The sequence below is a fragment of the Saccopteryx bilineata genome, chromosome 2 (genome assembly GCF_036850765.1).
Source record: "Saccopteryx bilineata isolate mSacBil1 chromosome 2, mSacBil1_pri_phased_curated, whole genome shotgun sequence".
Taxonomy (NCBI): Eukaryota; Metazoa; Chordata; class Mammalia; order Chiroptera; family Emballonuridae; genus Saccopteryx; species Saccopteryx bilineata.
Window position 1 is genome coordinate 343709088 of NC_089491.1, and position 20895 is coordinate 343729982.

Below are 20895 nucleotides of genomic sequence, written 5' to 3' on the forward strand. Positions count from 1 at the left end.
GCAGCCCAAAGCCCCACAGGGCCCTATTTCTTGACAACCTGCTCATCATGAACCAGAGATCTCCCTGGGGGTCCATTTTTCAAGCTCCAGAGAAATCAGCCTTTTGTTCATCTCGCCTAACAGTATCAGCCTGTGTACACCACACAGAGAGCTCTGTAGACTTCTTCCTGGCTGGTTCGCCCTCCCCTCTGGACTGGTTACTATTCCAGGAGTATAGATGAAAAAGCAGAGGACTGCTGACCCACCTTCCTCATCCAGCAAGTGGTAGATCTGGGGCTGGATTCCTTATCTGCCTGACCCCAAAGCTGCTGCTGTCCCTACCTCGCCTCACGGTCTCTCCGGCTGCGATGATGGCCCACCAACCCCGTTCTCCAATGTCTCTCTGTTCCACTCCCAGCCTCACTGCACTTCCCGGGGGTCTGGTCACCTGTCCACCTTCTAACTCTGCATCCAGCGAGGTCATGCACGTTAGTTACATCAACTCCTGATCAATCCCTTAACTGACTTTCCACAGCATCCAGAGTAGAGCCCAAGCACCTTATGCTGCAGAAGTAGGGCTCTCCCTGCTCTGCCCTTCCTCTGTTTCCAGCCTCACTCCCCCACCCCACCCCCGATGCTCCAGCACTCAGAAGTCTTGGTGGTTCCTCCGACAAGCCCCCAAACCTCTGACCTCCGGCTTTGGACACTACTGTCTATCTTGCTTGATAGCATCCCCACCTGCCCCTTCACCCTGTCCAGAAAAGTCTTTTCTGACTCCTCTGCTCCCCGTTCTCTTCCCTTCCCCCTGTGCTGGTGCCACTGGCCCTTGGGCCCAAGTGAGCCAGGAGCCCTCCTTCCCATCCTCACTCCTCGCTGACATCTGCTACAGTCCTGCTCATGCCGCTTAGTGGAAATGGATGTGCCTACCTTGGCATTGACAGTGAGCTCCTGGGGAAGAACCTTGTCTTGCTCAGCCTGATCGATCCAGTGACTAAACAAAGCTCGGAATATAACAGACCCCCAATGACTGAATGAATAAGGGACGACCGGGGGCGGGGGGAGGTACTGAAGACAGAAGCATGGCTCTCAAGGTGCGTTTCCTGGACCAGCGGCGCCGGGATCACCCGAGAATCTAGAAGTGCAGATTCTTGGGTCCCACCCTAGACCGACTAATTCAGAAAGTCTGGGATGGGGATCCCAGCGACTTGCATTCTGACAAGTCTTCCAAGTTCTGGTGCAAACTAAAGCATGGGGACCAGTGCGGCAGAGAGATCCCTGATCCGGGCTCTGGGAAAACAGTGGGAACTAATGTTTTACTATCAGGCACCGTGATAAGTCATGACATGCATTATTTATCTTATTTACATCTCACAAGAAGAGGTTTGGTAGCTTGCGCAGGGACTCGTGGGTGTCAGCGGAGGGCCTGGGTGGGTGACCCAGCGGCCTGGCTCCGGGAGGTGGGGCTTCCCTGAGGGGCCTTCAGTGGCCTCAGTTGCAACAGCACCTCTCAGAGCCCTAAGAAAGGAGGCCTGGGTGCTGGCTCCAGCTCTGTTTCTGCGTCATGTGTCACTCTGGCCACCCATTCAACCTCTAGGTTTCAGTTACATCAGCAAATCAGGACAAATGTTAGGTCCATGTGAGTGTATTTACAAGCTGGAAAGGTTTCAAGCACCACACATAGACGAGATGTTACTTGTATGCCCCCCACCACAACATGCCAAGTGCACCCTGGCAAAGGCACACAGGCAACCCCGCTTTCCCTCGGGTCGCCATGAGCACCATCCACGTTTTCCTCACCCCCTCAAGTGGGGGACGCTGAGATTGCAGTTACTTAGGTCTCAATAAGTAAGGAAAGGCTGCCCCCTGCTGTCCAAAATGATGAATGACCCCACTCAGCGCTAAGGTCCTTTTACAAAATAAAAACAAAAAGCTGCCTGCGACTAACAGAATGGCAAAGCTGGGACAAACCCCTTCAAGATTAAAAAACTGATCTTCTTGGCAAAAGATAATGACTTTGTAAATTAAACAAGTAGAATTTTTGACCAGGCGGTGGCGCAGTGGATAGAGTGTTGGACTGGGATGCGGAACAAGTAGAATTTTTTTAAGTAGCAGATTCCTTTTTTGTTTTTTAACTACTTTTAAATTTATTCATTATTAGAGAGAGAGAAGGGAGGAATATCAAGAAGCATCAACTCCCATATGTGCCTTGACCAGGCAAGCCCAGGGTTTTGAACTGGTGACCTCAGTGTTCCAGGGCAATGCTTTATTCACTGCACCGCCACTGGTCAGGCTTTAAGTAGTAGATTTCAAAATATTACCTAAGCTGTATTTGTTTTGTTTGTTTAAAAATTATATTGTTTTATTTTAAATAGATAACATAGCTATAGGGCTCAGGAATCAAAACTAGATGATAAAGTTGACACTGAAAAATGTTACTTTTATTTCCATTCTGCTCCTGAGTCCTCCACTCATTCTTAACAGGGAACCAGTTTTACCTGTTTTTGTTCCCTTCCCATGTTACTTCATGCAGATTCAAGCCAGCAAAAGTGTAATTCTTATGTTGCCCCTTTGTTAGACAAATGGTAGCATACAGCAATACTGTTCTGCAGCTTGCTTTTTTCCCAGCTGACAATGTATCTTAGAGAACTTTCCACAGCACTATGCACCATTCCATTCTTTCATTCTTTTTTAGCGCTGATGTCAGTGTGTGAATGTGTCACAGTCCCTTGCTGATGAGCACTGTTCTTTCTCCACCTTTTTGCTATTCCAAATAATGCAAGAGTTCACCCACATTTTTCATTGGTAGTCAAGAATATTTACAGGATAAATTCCCAGAGGCAGAATTCCTGGCTGAAAAAGTAAATGCATTTTGTCATTTTTATATATTTTCAAATTGCTTTGCATAAGGGTTGCATACGTTTGCAATCAATACAGTAGTCCCTGCTTTACGCACAAGGGCACCTTCCGAGACCCCCAGCGGGTGCCCGAGACTGCGGACGGTACCAAATCCTACATATACTATATTTTGTGCCTGGGCATGCACACTTCTGATAACATTTAATCTATAAATTAGGCACAGTAAGATATTGACAACAATAGAACAATTTTAAGAATATATATACTGTGATAAAAGTCATGTGACTGTTGTCTGTTTTTGTCTCTCTAAATACCTCACTGTCCTGTGCTCATCTTTCCTCTTACAGCTTATCCAAATTGTCAGCATCACTACTTTTGTGCTTTGGGGCCATTATTAAGCAAAAATAAGGGTTATTTGAACACAAGACCCATGGTACAATGACAGTTGGTCTGATAGCGGAGATGCGTACTAAGTGACTAATGGGCCGGAAACATCAAAGGGCTGATTCACATCCCAGATGGGACAGAGAGGAACAGTACGAGATTTCATTACGCTGCTCAGAACAGCATGCAACTTAAAACTAACAAATTGCTTATTTCTGGAATGTTCCATTTGATATTATCAGACCTCAGGTGACCACAGGTAGCTGGAACTGTGGAAAGCGGAATCCCGGATAAGGAGAGACCAGTCTTTGTAAAAATGCCTATTTCACCACGCACCGGCCAACAGAATGTTCTTGCGTGACTCAAGTTTGTCAGATTGGTAAAAAGCAACATTTCGGTGTAATTTTAGCTTGCATGTATCCTTGGGAGAATTTTTTTTTCCCCTGTGATTAAGCGCCGTTTGGCTCTCCCGTCAGAACCATCTGTTCTCCGCCCATGACTGTCAGGCTGTGGGTAATTTCCTTGTTGCTTTCTAGGAGTTCATCAGAGACTGGGGAGATCAGTCCTCAGGACGAGAACCGGAAACGTTTGCCTCATATTGTCGTTTATCGCTTGGTTCCGTGTCTATTTTTCTCCATGTAAGTTTGTCCTTGTTATGTAGTCAAGACTGTCTTTTTTTTTCTCTTCCTAGATTTTAAATCATCATTTGAAAGGTGGTAAGAGGAAGCTCCACTGAGTGAAACAAGATCGAGGGCCACTCAGCTGGAGGTTAATCAGAGGCGTCTCATGCAAGGAAGTTAAAATGTCTGGGAACAGCTGAAAATGTGTCTGTCTACCCCTCAGGGAAGAGGGAGAGGACGGACTATGATTATCTGACCAGCAGAGACTTTATTTCTCTAGCTCCCCACATCCACTCCCCCCACCTGCCTTGGCCTCCCTCTGACACCTGAAGCCCACAGTGACCTATGTGCCCTCCCCTCCCCTACACCCATTTCAAGATGCGTTGTATTCTCCGCTGCGCTCTGTATCTAGGAAAGCCCTGCCTCTAGGCAGCTCATGGTCAGTTCTCCTTCTGACCACCCTAGAAGTTTGGAGCTGGGCCAAAGGGACAAAGATTGGGTGTCAGGGGGTCTCCTTCTCAGATGAAAGGTGTGACCTCTGAGTGTCACCGCCTTGGGGGCAGGCCCAGGGTAAAAAGGGGCTTCCGCTTCTTGGCAGGGCGGATCCTCGCTATGACGCTATGACGACAGCTTGCAGAGGGGCGGGTACCGGGCTGGGGAGAACACCAGCCCCTCGGGCAGGCAGTCTCATAAAGACATGGGGGGTTGAGGAGACACCATCTCCACGTCTCTGAGGGGCCACAAATATCCTGAAGGAGGGTATGGATGAAGAGGGAGACCCCAGCCTGGTCCCTCTCCTGAACCACCATCTCGCACCATGGGGCGGGCGGTGATGTCACCATCCAACACCCTCAGGGGACAGCTGCTCTGGGGGTTCCTTCCAGGCTCTGAGGGGCGGGCCCAGGGGAGGGGCGTTTTTGTACAAAGCTGAAACATTGTGGGGACAGGGGGCCACGGTGATTTAACTCTACGGGAAACCTTTACAAAAACCTCTCTGCCTGTTGCCACCCCACAGTTCCTCCCCCCCTTTCTCTAGGGTCACAGGCCCGAGGGTGGCTTTGTTCAGAATACCTCCACCTCCCCCATCTACCTGGCCAGCTAAGGCCAAGGGCAAGGACAGGCCTGGAACCGAACTGGAATTCCAGGGAGAAAGCACAGATGTAAGGAGGGCGCCCCAGTGGGCTTCTGAGGAAGGGCTCAGGGAACCCCCTCATCCCGGGGCAAGATCAGCGGGCAGGAGCATGGAGGTGACCCGTCCTATAAAGGAAGAAGACAGAGGTATCCTGGGTTCTGGGGCCCTGCCCTCCGCTCCAGGCCACCCTACCTTTCAGGGACCCTCAGAGACAATCCAGGAAGGAACGCAGGGCTCTGCATGAACTCTAGCCACGCTCTGCGGCTCCAGCAGTCAAAGTTGAATATGTTCTGTGCAATATCTCAAAGCATGGAGGCGGGAGTTCTCAGCCCGGGGTGCTCCAGACACGGGCAGGGCCCCTCCTCTCCATGCCTCCAGTCTGTTTTTCTCCTGCCCCCGTCACTGTGCGAACACCCAAGTTTTCTTTGGAGACAGCACCCGGCTCACAGTTGTAGGTAAGACAGACTCCCAGGCCCTCCTGGGGGACGGCAGGTCCAAAGTGTGCATTTTAGAGCGGTCCTGTTCTGATGTGCTAACTATGATGTTACCTTCGGCTCAGGGACGAGGCTGACCGTCATAGGTAAGGCCGGGGTGTTCAGGGGGGTCTGGAAGGGAGGACTCTGCCCAGGGAAACGTGGGGGGTTGAGGAGACACCATCTCCACATCTGTGAATGAGTTCAGAGGAGAGTCCCTGTAGGGGTACATCCACCCAGCCCCCTGAGGTCCCCGGTAACCTCCAAGGTAACCTCCAAGCTGAGCGTCAGCGGTGGGCAGAGAAGGGAGGGGAGAGGTGCTGCCCCTCTGAGCAGCCACCTGGGATAGGGGAGCCCGGAGGAGGCCCAGAGGTCGCTCATGGTCTCCGACGCTGGCCCGGCGTCCCTCGCCGACAGAGGCTCCTGTCTCACGCTGCTCTGGGTTTCAGAAGGCTCACACTGTGCATCCCTGGGCCGGCTCTGGAGGGGTATGCTGGGTTTCTGGGGTGGGGGCTCTGGAAGGGAACCCCGGCTGCGCCTCGCAGACGAGGGGTGTTTTGAAATGGGTGCGGGAGGCTGTGTTATGGAGACACTCTCTTTTTCGGGGAGGGCAGCCGGCTTACTGTTGTAGGTAAGTGAGTCCAGGCTGGGGGGCTGGGAGCCTACGAGGAGGGGCAGGGACCCAGACGGAGCGCCTGTGTTGGGGGCTGAGGCGAGAGCACGTTTTTATCGGAAGGATCTGAATTCTTGTCTTATTGGAGACAGGAGGGGACAGGCCCCAGCTCTAGTCATTCCCGGTCTGGGTACCCCTCCCTGGAGGCCAGTCGCCTCAGCTAGCAAGGGGGGCCTTGTGCATCTCCTGTCTCCTTGAGGGGTGCCTCGTCATGACCATGATGGAGAGACTCTGGGGGCAGGGATGCCCCATCCTGCTGATTCCCCCCCCACACACACACAGATGGGGCTGGACACAGAAGGCCGGGGGGGGGTCGCACAGGGCTGAATCGAGGGCACAGCTGCCCCCCCCCCACCACCAATCTTGCTGAGAAAAGGGAAGAGCCGGCAGGTGAACCGGGAGGAGGAACGGGAGGCCGCAGGGGCAGTTTTCCTACGGGGCTTTAGTGGTGTGCAGGTAACGAGAGGCTGTTTTTCGGCAGCGGAAGCAAGCTCTCTGTCCTGGGTGAGTGAGAGGCTTCCCTGGGGACACAGCCCTGGGAGGTGGGCTTCAGGGGGACTCCTCGGACAGGGCCAGGAGGGGCTGAGAACAGAGCAGGGAGAGGGCTCAGAGAGTGTGGGTGCGCAGAGTAAGGCCCCCGGGGGGTGCTGGGTGGACGCTAGCTTCTGGAAGGAAGGGCCCCTACCAGCGTTCTGGGATTTTCCACACCCCTGTTGCACTGTGGAGTAACTGGGAACAGCATTTTGGAGGCGGGACTCGACTCTCTGTCCTAGGTAAGGCACAGGGCCGAGGTGGTAGGGCCACTGTCCCCTGGACGTGGACTCTGTCTCTCCCCTCAGCCTTGGTGGAAGGGGGTTTCGCCAACTCTTTTATTCCTGGGGGGGCTTCCAAGGCGCTGTGTCTGCCTCCCTTCTGTGCACCTGGGTGACTCAGCCTCCAGCCTGTAATCTGCCCGCTCACCCTTTTCTCGGTCTGTCCTCCGTACGCAGGGAGGAGGCCCCTCCTGAGCCCCGCGCCTTCCCTCTCTTTATCCATCCTACACTTAGTCTTCCTCCCGAGGGACTCTTATTGGTCCAGAGCCATGACCCCGGCAGGGAGAGGCGGCCATCCCATCCCGCCCCCAGGGAGCTAGACTTGCCTCTGGCGGGAGGCCTCGGGTGGGTTTTATCACGGCCACCTGCTGCTGTGTTCCAATAATTCACCCCTCTACTTTGGGCCGGGTACCAGACTCACCGTGACAGGTACGACTGGGGTCGCACTCTGGGCAGGGGGGTGCCTGTGTCTGACCATGATGACGGGTCCCGGGGAGGGGAGTGGGGTGTAAGGACAGGATCAGAGCCACCGTCCCCACCCCCAGGGCTCCGGGGCCCTCTCCACCCTGCCCAGGCTCCCTGGCTCACTGCACTACGGTATGTGCAGCCTCTCGAGGCGGGCTCCACGCCTTGCCTCCGGCTCTGTGTTTCTCCCCTCGCTTCCCTTACTCTCCAGACCCCTCTCCACTCTACTTTGTCAGCGGCGTGTTCTTTTACTTTCCCTTTCTTATCTGATCCTCTCCCCTTTTTCCTCCGCTGTAACTCCAGCCCTGCTCTGTTCCCTCCTGGTGGCGACTAGCTCTGTCTTCCGTGGGCACGTCCTTCCCAACACCTGCCGGCAGCTCAGAACTCGACCCCTGCCTCCACCAGCCCCCTCCTCTGTCTCCACTCATCTCCAAAGACGCCTGTGTGTCTCCCCACGGCGGTTCTAGGCTCAGAAAATAGTGGGAGACCTGACTGGTGAGGCTGGGGTGGTCGGAGGGGGTGATCCTGAGCCCTGAGGGGAGAAGTCCGTGTCACGGCACTGCGGGGAGTGCAGGGGAGTCTCTGGGGGACCCTGCGCTCAGGGAGGCTTAGAGGGGATAAGTCTGAACAAACCATTGGGATGGGAAACACCCCATCTTAGCAACAGACAAGGTATGGAGAAGAGAAATAAGTAGAAGGCCCCATTTTCTCAAACCTCAGGGTCTATGCTGGGTGAGGAGCCCATCATGAGACACTCACACACCATTGTCATGCTCAGGAGGAAGCAGTCAGTCAGGAGGAGCGGGGAAGGATCCACAGGTCTGGGCTGGAGACATAGACAAGGCTGGAGGAAGGGGACACCTAGGTCCCCAAAGACTGGTTGGTTGGACCAGGTTTTGTCGCACAGATGGGGCACAGGCCAGGGAGTGTGATGGCAACTGGAAAGTTCAAATCATGGGGAGTCAAAACGTCTGGGTTCAGGGGGAGGGGGCTCGTGTGATTAAAAGTGAGATGTACCACGCGGGGATAACAGTGCCAGCCTGTCGGGGGTCCTTCCGCCGCGAGGGGCTCGCCCATGTGGGAATCCATCGTGAAGGAGCTCGTCTTTAGCGACCACCCTTTTTACTCTAAACTGCTTACTGTCATCACTGCCTCGCAGAGTCTGCCTTTTCCCAAACCTGCGTCTCAGCTTTGAGTCAAACCTGGAACTCGATCTGAAACATGTCCCCAGATTTGGATAAAGTGGAGATATCTGGGTTCGCCACATTTCCGCTCCCAAAACTCACTCCCACAGTCAGCACAGAGCCAAGTGGGGGGCACCGTAATTCCTGACAGAAGGGAAGTGTTTGAAAGAAGGGTGTGGTTTCTTCCACCCCTCTTTGCCTTCTGAGAGGGACGTGCCTTCAAGCTGGTCGAGAGATCCTTTCTCTCCCTTCGGTCAGGCAGTAAAAGGCTCAGGTGTTCACAATATAAACGCTCTGATAAAAACAACCTTTGGACTTTGGGGTTTGTTCCTGTCCAGCAACCAAGCTCGTACTGCTTTTAAAAGGGCAAAGCTGGGCTGTGAGCGAGGGTTCCCAGGCAGGGAGGCTCAGCGGGCATTGGAGGGAAGACAGGGCTCAGCCCACAAGCAGAAGCTCTCATGAGATGACTGTCCTCCTGGGCAAGCGACCACCCACACCATGTGCCCCAGTGTAGGAGAAAATGGGGACGTCTGAAGAGAGAGCAGCCAGAGCACTGTGGCTCCTCAAAGCAAGTTACATATTAGGAAGAAAGGAAGGCAGGAAAGAAAGAAAAAGATGTGAATTGGGTACAGTACATAGAAAAAAATATAGTCAGATGCAATGGGAAAAGTGCCTCTTTTAGGCAAGAGAGGCTGATTCTTAGGTGTGCTTTCACCCAAACAGACAAACATATACACCTTACAAAACGGGGCAATGATACTTAGAAAGGGTCAATTTAGTTCCTAGGATTGTGTTGCTAGTGAGGATCTTCTGCTGCAAACACCAAGCTCATTCAGCTCTGCTATAACCACTTGTAAGTCTTGAAGATTCCATCATGCACCAAAGAGGGCTTTGAATAAGGACAAAAGAGAGACAGATACACTCTTCAGAGAGATAATAGGACAGGGCTCAGAGTATAAAACTCTGCAAAGAAATCTAAAAAAATTGGGACATGGTGCCCGTTAGGGAGATGGAGAAAACAGTCACAGTGTGTGTTTGTGAGGTGACTGAGAAACAGGTGGCAAAGTCACAGGAGAATGACAACAAAGAATGAGATGGTGACCCCAAAGCAAACAGGATCTATTATATCATTCGGCATCATGATGGCCCCCTCCCACAGGCGCGCACAAAAGCACACATAGTCCCCGCCAACCCAGGCAGCTCTCAGACCAGCCTTGGTGCCCACCCTCTTCCCTTACAGAGGACCTGGGAAAAGTGAAGCCACCCAAGGTCACTGTGTTTGAGCCATCGGAAGCAGAGATCGCCCGCACCCAGAAGGCCACGCTCGTGTGCCTGGCCACAGGCTTCTACCCCGACCACGTGGAGCTGAGCTGGTGGGTGAACGGGAAGAAGGTTCAGAGCGGGGTCAGCACAGACCCTCAGCCCTACAAGGAGCAGCCCAACGTCAACGACTCCGACTACTGCCTGAGCAGCCGGCTCAGGGTCTCTGCCGCCTTCTGGCACAACCCCCGCAACCACTTCCGCTGCCAGGTCCAGTTCTACGGGCTGGACGATAAGGAAGTTTGGACGGGGTCCGGCCCCAAACCCATCACCCAGAACATCAGTGCCGACGCCTGGGGCAGAGCAGGTGAGCGGGGCCTGGGAGGGTCAGGCAAGGAGAGGTCAGGCCAGAGACAAAGGGGGATCCAGGGAGAGGACCACAAAGCCCAGATTCCAAATCGGGGTGGGCTGGGAATATGAAAGCCCGCCATGAAGGAGAGCAAGGTGCCTCAGGCTGGTCTCCTCCCAGAGCCCCAGTGAGCGTGGTCTCTTACTGTCAGCCTGGGCAGCTCAGCGTCTGCGTGGTGCGGCCCCATCCCCTTCAGGGCTGACTACAGGATGGCTTAGTGTTTCATCTGCTCATCTACTGCCCCCCTTTTGTCTTTCAGATTGTGGCTTCACCTCAGGTAAGTGACCCTCTGCTCCTTTCTCTCCATCTCCCATGGTCTTTGGAACCAGACACTGGAGAATCCATGGACCCTGGGGTGGCTGCAGGGGCAGAGATACCTGCTCACAGGTACCTACTCGCTCTCCCCTCCTGCCAACAGCGTCCTATCAGCAAGGGGTCCTGTCTGCCACCATCCTCTATGAGATCCTGCTGGGGAAGGCCACCGTGTATGCGGTGCTGGTCAGCGCCCTGGTGCTGATGGCCATGGTAAGGAGGAGGGCCGGGTGCGCAGGTTGGAGCTGACACCCAAAACATGGCCGCTCAGAGCCAGGGGTACAGGGACTCCGCCTGGAACAGAGGTGGGCAGAGAGGAAGAGGGGTTTGCCCACATGCTTTGCACGACCTTGTACTTCCAGGAACACAGTGGACGAGCTATGAGGGAAGGGGAAGTTGTGCCACCCGAAACTCAGTGCATGTCGTGAGGGGCTCCATTAATCTAGTCAGTGGGCCACCCTTCTTCCTTTCAGTCCCCACCACCCCAGGTAACTCCAAAACCTTCTCCCCTTCAGGTCAAGAAAAAGGACTCCTGATGCCAGCTCAGAGGTGGAGCCAGGGATTCCAGCCTGTTCCCTCCCCAAGATGGAGTCTCTTTTCCCCATTCCTTGCCGGCGCTGCTGAACAGCTGTCCTTCTCTCCCCGCTGGCCCCAACGGCCACCCCCCACGTGCCTGCACAGCTGGGCACCCATGACCGAAGTCTCCCCCACCCCGCAGGACCCTTATGTGCCTAAACTGACTGAACCAATAAACGTGGCCTGCTCTGGCTTGCTTCTGCGTTGAGTGTGTACACATCTCTTTTGCCTGTCTCTAAACTCTCGTGGGCTCCAGTTAGGATAGAAACAAGAGGTGTTCAAGGAAAGTGCAGTCCCCTCAGGGACACAGGGAGGCTCCCCTCAGGGACGCAGGGAGGCAGGGACCCAGCGGTGGCTGGCAGGGCTTCTCCTTGTCAGGAAGTGAGGAAATGGGGAAGGTGTTGATGGGACACAAAGAGGCTTGCTCCAGCACAGCCGAGGAAAACACTGCTGCTGACCATAGGAACCTCCTGACCTACCTGCACAAAGGTGCTCTGAGGAAGAGCTGACCGGCATTGAGGTGTCCACTCGCCAGCTGACCGGCATTGAGGTGTCCACTCGCCAGCTGACCGGCATTGAGGTGTCCACTCGCCAGCTGGTCGTGTCCCCCCTGGCTAACAAAGCCTGGTCTCATCTAGGCCACCCTGTTCCTGTCACTGAGTACAGTGCTCGTCTCCAAGTCATCCCCAGCCAGTTTCCCAGCTGAGCAGGGGAACGTGGTGACTTGGAGGTTTACCCTCGGCAGCCATCTCTCCCAGTTTCAGTGACAAATCTATTGATGACTTTCTCTCTAGTCAGTGTAACGGGTGTGAAGATGCCCCTTGATCGTGCCTGGAAGGAGGGAGGATAAAGTTTCCCTAACACCAAGGACCAGTCCTGGCCTGATTTCTAGAAACCCTGAAAAAGCTCTTTGTTGTCTCGCTGTCACAATGGTGCTGTAGCCCACACTTCCTAGGGTGGCATGGGAGACCTATGTCCTCTATGTCCTTATTCCTCTCAGCCCCAGACCCCCTGAGCAACGTGCTTCCCGGCCATCTTCACCCCTCCACCTGCAGTGACCGACTATTCTGACTCCTACTTGTCCTTAATGATTCAGCTCCAGAATCTTCCCTGTAAGATGCCGTCTCTGGAGCATTCTTGCCCCTTACTCCTTTGAGGTTGGGCTAAACGCACCCTGCACAGTGCCATCATAGTGCCCTGCGCACACCTCCTTCATGACACCACACTTGATGGAAACTACCTCTTCACGTGTCTGACACCCCCATTTGACTGTTAGCTCCTTGATGATGAGGCTGCGTTTTAGTACGATATCCCCGGGATATGGCATAGTACTCTGGTTCAGTGTAGGAACCCAACCAATTATCTTTGAATAAGTGAATGAATAAATGAGTGAACCCAAAGAGACCCAATTTGGGAGAAATAGCGCCATAAGGTGTGCCTGAAATAGCAGTATACTGTGCCATGTATAGGACTAGAGGGCACAGTCTTCCCTCTTTATTGCATCCAAGTGTGTGTGTGCATATAAACACACACATATATGTGTGAATACATGTATACTCACCTACGCACACATGTATGTATGTATGCATTCATTGCGTACATAGATTGCAGTGTTTTGCTACGAACTTTCAAGAAAATAAAGATATCCAAGTCACGGTCCCCAAGCTTACCTGTTCCTAAAGGGGATGATTCATGAATAGAAATAGCAGAAATACAAGGTGATGCTTTGAAATAGCAACATAAGCTGTCTCCCAGCAGGGAGCCAGAAGCTACCGCTCAACTTTCTGACTGGGATCATCAGGAAAGAGTCTGAGAAGCTGGACAGCTCTTCAAAGGAAGAAGTGGTCTCAATTAGGAATGCGGGAGAGTGGCCAGGACAGTCAGAGGAATAACAAAAGCTGAAACAATAGGGCCAGGTACTTCCATGGTCTTGGGTGCAAGGTTCAGAGACAGGAGTCATACAACAAAAGGCTAAAAAGCCAGGTTGGTGCACCTCAGTCGCTCTGGGGAGGGAGCAGCATGAGGTCCGGCACATAGTAGATGCTCATGAAGTATCTGTGGAGTAAATGAAGGCTAAGGAGCTTGGACTTGGTTCAGTACACATTGGGAAATCAGCTTTCGGGGCTGTCGGTCCTGGTGCCATATGTTGCCATTACCTGCTCTGCGGATCCCCCCTCGCTCCTCCCACCACGCTTGACTATAAATGTACAAGTGGGCACTGGTGAGTCCCAGAGGGGAGACCTGATGACATAGAAGCCCTCCTCAGAGTGCTTAACGTTCCAGGGAGGGACTCTCTGTCCCCCACCCCCACCAGCACCATGACCTTCCCCAAGCCCCTCCCCACTGCAAACGTACTCTGGAGTTTGTCTTTCCCCAGCCCCACTCAGTCAGACCCACCTCTGCCACCTGTGCTTCCAGTTGCTGCCCGGGGGTGGGGGAGGGCCACCAGAGGGGAGTAAACATTCTTGTATTGTGATGTAGCATTGTGGCAACTGGGGGGGGGAGCACGATGATTCAAGTAGAGGAGGTGCTTTTACAAAAAGCCCTGCTCAGAAAATACAGCCACCCAGCACATGGAAGGCGGCTCTCTGATGGGCAGAGTAGCTGGGAGAGGTCTCTGGGCAGGTCCCTGACCAGGTCTTGCAGGGACCCTAACTCAGTGACCCCCTCTGCGTCTCCCTGCTCCAGACTTAGCATCACAGAATGTCACGGGCCAAGGCAGCAAGGTGCAATGGTCATTCATCGTGTCTTATAAAACCTGCCCTTTGACAATGTACTTGCAAATGCATTATTCATCAAGAACTCACAACAACCCTGTGGGAAAGACATCACCCCATTTTTCAAATGAAGAAACTAAGGCCACAGAGGTTAAATGCAGCATGAGGCAGGGTCTAGCCTGGAACATTTCCCAATTCCAGCCCAACCACTCCACCTATACCGCTTCAGATTTCAAGGCCACTGAATTGTCCCCAAGCCAAGTAGATGATGCACTGTGCAAATTGGGGGTGACCTCATGCAATTTCCAGATTAGCATGTCCAGCTAGTTCTGGAGGTGGGAAGAGAGAAGGAAGGAAGGAGAAGGAGGGCGGCCCTCACACTGCGCCCAGGGAGGTGGAGAAGGGGCAAGGGGGGTAGAATTCTTGGCAGCCCCTTCCCCACTGTGCTCCTATGCTGAGCAACACTTCGGGTCCGGGACCCGGCTCACCGTGCTAGGTAAGAAGGCTGCTCCAGGTAGAAGGAAGGGTGGGCTTCTCAGCCTGGATGACCCCCTGTACCCTGCCCCTAATAGACTGGGCTCTGGACCCTCCGAGGGGCCCACGTCGGGGAAGGTGGGGTTTGTGCCTGGGTGCCCAGGGCTGTGCGAACACTGGACAGCTGTACTTTGGGAAGGGCTCCAAGCTCACCGTGCTCGGTAAGGAGGAACTCTGGGGGTTCAGAGCGCTCTGTGGGACGGATGGAGAGAGGGGGCACCTACTCAGCTCCATTGGCGGCTGTGGTCAGAGGAAGGGCGGCACTTGAGCTGGGGACTAGAGGTTCTGGTGATCTATGGAGGGCCCACTATGGCCGGGACCTGGCCGAGTGCAGCAGCGGACTGCGCCGGGTTTTTGTCCCGGGCCTCGGGGCTGTGAGCACAGAAACTCAGTACTTCGGCCAGGGTACCCGGCTGACCGTGCTAGGTAAGCGGGGCGCCAGGGGGCCCGGGTGGGGCAGTGGGGACACCAGGCGTGGCGGCGCCTGTTTTTGTGCCGTGCTGCGGGGCTGTGAGCCAGAATACTCAGTACTTCGGCCAGGGCACCCGGCTGACCGTGCTAGGTAAGCGGGGCGCCAGGGGGCCTGGGTGGGGCAGTGGGGACACCAGGCGTGGCGGCGCCTGTTTTTGTGCCGTGCTCCGGGGCTGTGAGCCAGGATACTCAGTACTTCGGCCAGGGCACCCGGCTGACCGTGCTAGGTAAGTCGCGCTAGGTTAGCGTGCCCGCCCGCCCGGGACGCACGGGGCGCACGCGGGTTTTTGCGCAGGACTCCGGGGCTGTGAATGGGGGAGACCCAGTACTTCGGCCACGGCACGCGGCTCCTGGTGCTCGGTGAGCGGCGCAGGCGGCGCAGCCGGGTTTTGGTGGGGAGCCCCGGGGCTGTGCTCTGCAGGCTCCACCCTGACTTTCGGGGCGGGCAGCCGGCTGACCGTCCTGGGTGAGTGGCCGCGGGGCTGGGCACGGGTCGGGATGGAAGGCGGCGGCGCAGGGCCCTTCTCCGGCTGGGCGCCTGGTCCCCTGCGCCGCGCGGGAGCCGGACGGGGTCCCGGGAGCCGAAAGCGGATGCGCCGGCGCGAGGTTTGAGTGCGGGGTTGGGTCTCCGTGCTCCTATGAACAGTTCTTCGGCAGCGGCACCAGGCTCACGGTCATAGGTAAGAATGGGACGTCTCCCCGCCCGCCAGCCCCGGCTCTTGAAGTCTCCCGAGAAGGAGGCAGGGGCGGCCGGAGCTGGGGCGCAGCGAGTTGTCCGCCGGCAGGGTCGATTCTGCAGAGGGGGTGTGAGGATGGGGTGCTCACGGCCCGAGAACACGGATGGAGGGCCGGGGGGCGGGGGAGCTTTTACTGCAATATTTAGGGACACGGTGAGCGGTCGAGAAAAAGATGTATTAGAATTCCGAGATCTGCTGGATTGGAGAAAAAGACTTGGGAAAACCTGGCCGGAGGAAAGGGTAGAAGGGGTTTGACTGCTACAGAGAGGCGAAGAGCCGGAGGGGGAGAAGGGAGGGCGGATGGCCAGCTCCCTGCAGACCCGGCTCCTGGGAGGTGTGGATGAGGGTGCCCGGAACAGAGGCCGGACAAACACAGCTGAAGGGAGAGGCCAAAGGAGACAGAAACGTGAGTCAGTGAGGAGACGCATCGCGCTGGGTGTGCTGGCGAGGCTGGGGAGTGCGGATCTGAAATTAGATGTAAAACCTCATCTGTCCCTCCTGAGCCTCAGACCCCTAGGATGCTTGTGTGGTACCCAGACCTGCCCTCGCTGCTCCTGGAGGAGGGGCAGTAGGCTCAGCCACTTTGGCCCATTCACCCCAGATGGATTGTTTCTCCTACCCCAGCCTGAAATCAATGTCCTCACACTAATATTCTACCCTCAGCAGTCTAGAGGCCTGGGAGCTCATTTGTTCACACGTTAAAATGCAGGCATTTTACTGTAAGGTGAGGGAGATTCCCAGGAGTGTCTTAGGCTCTTGGAGGTGGAACGGGACCATACATGGCACCTGGTGGGAGAATGTTGAGGTGTGTGTGTGTGGGGGGGGGGGGGCTGCTAACCTGGATTGTTTGATCACAACAAGCACTGTTCGTAGTTAGAGGCATTCAGCAGGAGCCAGCGGGGCTCAGATTGAATTGCCCAGAGCAAACACCGGCTCGGTGATCAGCCAGGGTCCCAGGTCTCAACCCCTGGCTCTGTAATGATGGGTGACCTTGGGCAAGTGTTAGCTGAGTGACCCTCAGTGAAGCCTGGCACTTAATATCGCTGTGAGGATTGCCAGGGGAGCTACTTGTGGAGTAGCATCCAGCAAGGGGTGGGTGGTTGTAACTCAGTGCTTCCGGTCCCCTCCCCCATTGCAGGGGAGGACAGGAGGGGGTGTGCTCAGTGCCATGGGGGAGGGCGAATTTGGCCTGTGGATAACAGAGTGGGGGCTGGGAATGTGTGAGAGGCAGGTCAGGAACAGGAGAGGTGAACTTCACAGCTCACCAGCAGAATACTCACCCACAGCAGCTCACTAGCACACACACACCTAGGGAAGCCCCCTCCCCACACCCTACAAGGACTCACAAACATGGAGGGATGGATAACCGACTGGCCCTCACCGCAGGGCTGTGCAGACTATGCTTCAGAGTGGCACAGAGGCCATACTCCTGCTTGCCCCGCTCGTCACACCAGTAAATACCGTGGGGTGGCTCATAGGACATCTTTAATTTCTACACTAAGGACTGAATGTTTGCCAGGTCAGGGGTCAGAGGAGTGCATCTGAGGTGCCACCAGGCTATGAGCAGGGAGGTTGACGGAGCTGTTACTGCAGATATTAACTAGGATGGGACCATTTCACACCGGGTCAGCCTGTAAAGACCCAGGGACGTAGTAGCGATAAGCAAGTAGGAAGTCCAGGGCGGGGACTGATATGATGGGACGCGGGACCAGCTTAGAATGAAAGTGCGAGGGCTCTGGTTAAAACATTTTTGTTTGGGAATTTCAACATGGTGACAGCAGCTATTAAACCAACAGTGTGGCCCTTCTAAGTGTGGGGCCCTTTGTGATCCGTGGAGGTGACCTAACTTCGACAAGCACATGAAATGTCACTCAGAAGAGCATTTACTTTATCTTCCAGGCTAAACTTGGTTCTCCTAAGAGTGAGACTTTTTTTTTTTTCATCTTTAACAGAATTGCTCAGAAACAATTAAATAAAATAAATGGAAAGCAAAGAACAGGATAAAATGAATGGAGATCGGCCCAGAAGAAGTGAGCCAACCAGTACAAAGGCTGTGCTGGTATCACAGGGATGCTGTCCCCTGTGACCCTGGGAGATGCTACTGACAGGCTTAGGACACAGACTGTCTCATGACAACTGGGAGCAACACGGTGCTCTGATGCTCTCCCATTCTTATGTAGAAAGCCTGCTGGAGGGAGAGGGTGCATCATTTGAGAACAAAGGGGCAGAGAAGGTTGAGAATCTCTGAGTTTGACGTAAGGGGAGGCTGTTCTCTGAGCTGCAGGAAACTCCAGGGGGTAGTTGGAGGTAGAGGAATGATGAGGATGGCTTCACGAACCATAAAAGATTCCGGCACGCCTGACCAGGTGGTGGCGCAATGGATAGAGTGGCGGACTGGGATGCAGAGGACCCAGGTTCGAGACCCCGAGGTTACCAGCTTGAGCACAGGCTCATCTGGTTTGAGCAAAGCTCACAGGCTTGAACCCAAGGTCTCTGGCTTGAGCAAAGGGTTACTTGGTCTGCTGAAGGCCCACGGTCAAGGCACATATGAGAAAGCAATCAATGAACAACTAAGGTGTCACAACAAAAAACTGATGATTGATGCTTCTCATCTCTCTCCATTCCTGTCTGTCTGTCCCTGTCTATCCCTCTCTCTGACTCTGTCTCTGTCTCTGTAAAAAAAAAAAAGAGTCAGGCAACCCCAATTCTCATGAGCACCCCTTGATAGATAAGGACGCCCTCAGCTGAGTGAGGCACGCAGAAATATACCGTTTGTACACTGTCATCTGAAGACGGCCCCAGCCCTTCAAGGACCCCATGTCCATAACTCCCCTTTCCTCCTCAGCCTCCTAGATTCAGGTGCAAACAAACCGGCTGAGGATGGGGGTTCTGATCTGTCTGTCAGGTGATGCCCACACCCACTCTGCGCACCAGTGTTGTGATTCTCCCTCCAGGGCAGAAGTGGTGATTCAGAAAAATAAAAGTCCTGCAGTCCCATTGGTGGGCAGAGGCAGTTCTGAGACTGGGGTCCTGTTATTCCAATCCAGTGCGCCATTGAAATAGCTACTAACTAATATGGTGGGAAGTAGATCGCTTCTGTTGATGGAGAGGAAATCAATGAACATAGAATATTAGGTAGTGCCATTCATAACGTCACCTTAAGGGGATGGAGAGACAGTAATGGGGATGCCCAAGCAAACAGGATCTATTATATCATTCTGCATCATGATGGCCCCCTCCCACAGGCACTCACAAAAGCACACACAGCCCCCACCAACCCAGGCAGCTCTCAGACCAGCCTTGGTGCCCACCCTCTTCCCTTACAGAGGACCTGGGAAAAGTGAAGCCACCCAAGGTCACTGTGTTTGAGCCATCGGAAGCAGAGATCGCCCGCACCCAGAAGGCCACGCTCGTGTGCCTGGCCACAGGCTTCTACCCCGACCACGTGGAGCTGAGCTGGTGGGTGAACGGGAAGAAGGTTCAGAGCGGGGTCAGCACAGACCCTCAGCCCTACAAGGAGCAGCCCAACGTCAACGACTCCGACTACTGCCTGAGCAGCCGGCTCAGGGTCTCTGCCGCCTTCTGGCACAACCCCCGCAACCACTTCCGCTGCCAGGTCCAGTTCTACGGGCTGGATGACAAAGAAGTTTGGACGGGGTCCGGCCCCAAACCCATCACCCAGAACATCAGTGCCGACGCCTGGGGCAGAGCAGGTGAGCGGGGCCTGGGAGGGTCAGGCAAGGAGAGGTCAGACCAGAGACAAAGGGGGATCCAGGGAGAAGACCACAAAGCCCAGATTCCAAATCGGGGTGGGCTGGGAATATGAAAGCCCGCCATGAAGGAGAGCAAGGTGCCTCAGGCTGGTCTCCTCCCAGAGCCCCAGGGAGCGTGGTCTCTTACTGTCAGCCTGGGCAGCTCAGCGTCTGCGTGGTGCGGCCCCATCCCCTTCAGGGCTGACTACAGGATGGCTTAGTGTTTCGTCTGCTCATCTACTGCCCCCCTTTTGTCTTTCAGATTGTGGCTTCACCTCAGGTAAGTGACCCTCTGCTCCTTTCTCTCCATCTCCCATGGTCTTTGGAACCAGACACTGGAGAATCCATGGACCCTGGGGTGGCTGCAGGGGCAGAGATACCTGCTCACAGGTACCTACTTGCTCTCCCTCCTGCCAACAGCGTCCTATCAGCAAGGGGTCCTGTCTGCCACCATCCTCTATGAGATCCTGCTGGGGAAGGCCACCGTGTATGCGGTGCTGGTCAGCGCCCTGGTGCTGATGGCCATGGTAAGGAGGAGGGCCGGGTGCCAGGCAGGCTGGAGGGAGAGGAGAACATCATAGGAGGGATTGGAGGGGCTCAAAGCCTGACCTCAGCCACAATACAGCCTTCCACCTCCAGGGAACTACAGGGGACTGTCAGTTTGGGGGGGTGACAGAATGCAGCATTGGAGAATGGGGAGAATCAGACGACCCCACCCGACATCAGGGCCAGAGTCAGCCTCTCAGACCCACGCCTACTGCCCATGGCCCCTGGGAGCCTGGCAATGTCCTCTCTTCTGCAGGTCAAGAAAAAGGACTCCTGAGACCAGCTCCAGAAATGGACCTTGGGTCGTTCCACTTCCTCGCCCCAGCCTTCACCTTTACACGCTTCTAGACTGTGCTCCTAATGAGGTGTCCACGCCTTACCTCTTATCTCCTGCCCACGCGGGCCTCTGTCCCTGTTCTCTGCTGCCCTGCCCACTGAGCTCCTCAACCCTGCATCTGAAATAGACTAAACCAATAAAAATGTCATGCGGGACCTGGTTGTGTTTCAATGGAGTTCTGCCTTTCAAAGACCCACCTTCTGGTTTGGGAAATGCACGCCACGCATAAGGGGTAACTGACGCCCCTCTCTGATCAGTACTGCTTCCTGGTGGAGGGTAGACCCTACGGTCCATACCCAGGTATGCTGGGCCCCCAATACGTAGGGTTCATCTAAAGGGCAAGGTCCTGGGTTCTGCAAAAAGGATGAGCCCAGGTGACCCTAACCTCCACTTCAGCACAAGACACAGGATGGGGCACACCTGAGGGGTAGAAAGTCCAGTCATTCCTCACTCCCGAATTCAAGTTTCATTGATTATGCAGTTAGGTTTTATCTGTGTCTGTTAGCACTCCATCTTATCTGGCACTCTGGGATTTTGGCACAACATTTCGTTGTGTTCTGCATGTCTAGGTTACAATCCTAAGAAGGCACAGAGTGAAAAATACTGATATGTGAGGCCCGAGGATTTCTCAGAGGTGGGACATGGCATCAGGCCCTGGGGGAAGAA

General features: G+C 54.7%; 2 gene segments (V, D, J or C); both read left to right on the top strand.

Moving 5' to 3' along the window:
• LOC136326481 (T cell receptor beta constant 1-like) overlaps positions 1-11338 on the top strand; it is a 224555-nt gene extending 213217 nt beyond the window's left edge. The window contains 5 exon segments of the C gene segment in view: positions 6574-6621; positions 9819-10205; positions 10507-10524; positions 10666-10772; positions 11075-11338. Coding sequence covers positions 6574-6621; positions 9819-10205; positions 10507-10524; positions 10666-10772; positions 11075-11095 — 581 coding nt within the window.
• A 3229-nt stretch (positions 11339-14567) lies between these two features.
• Positions 14568-20388, top strand: LOC136326482 (T cell receptor beta constant 1-like). The segment is given in 5 exon segments: positions 14568-14812; positions 18921-19307; positions 19609-19626; positions 19767-19873; positions 20149-20388. Coding segments are annotated over 5 exon segments (756 nt in total).
• Positions 20389-20895: the final 507 nt, after the last annotated feature.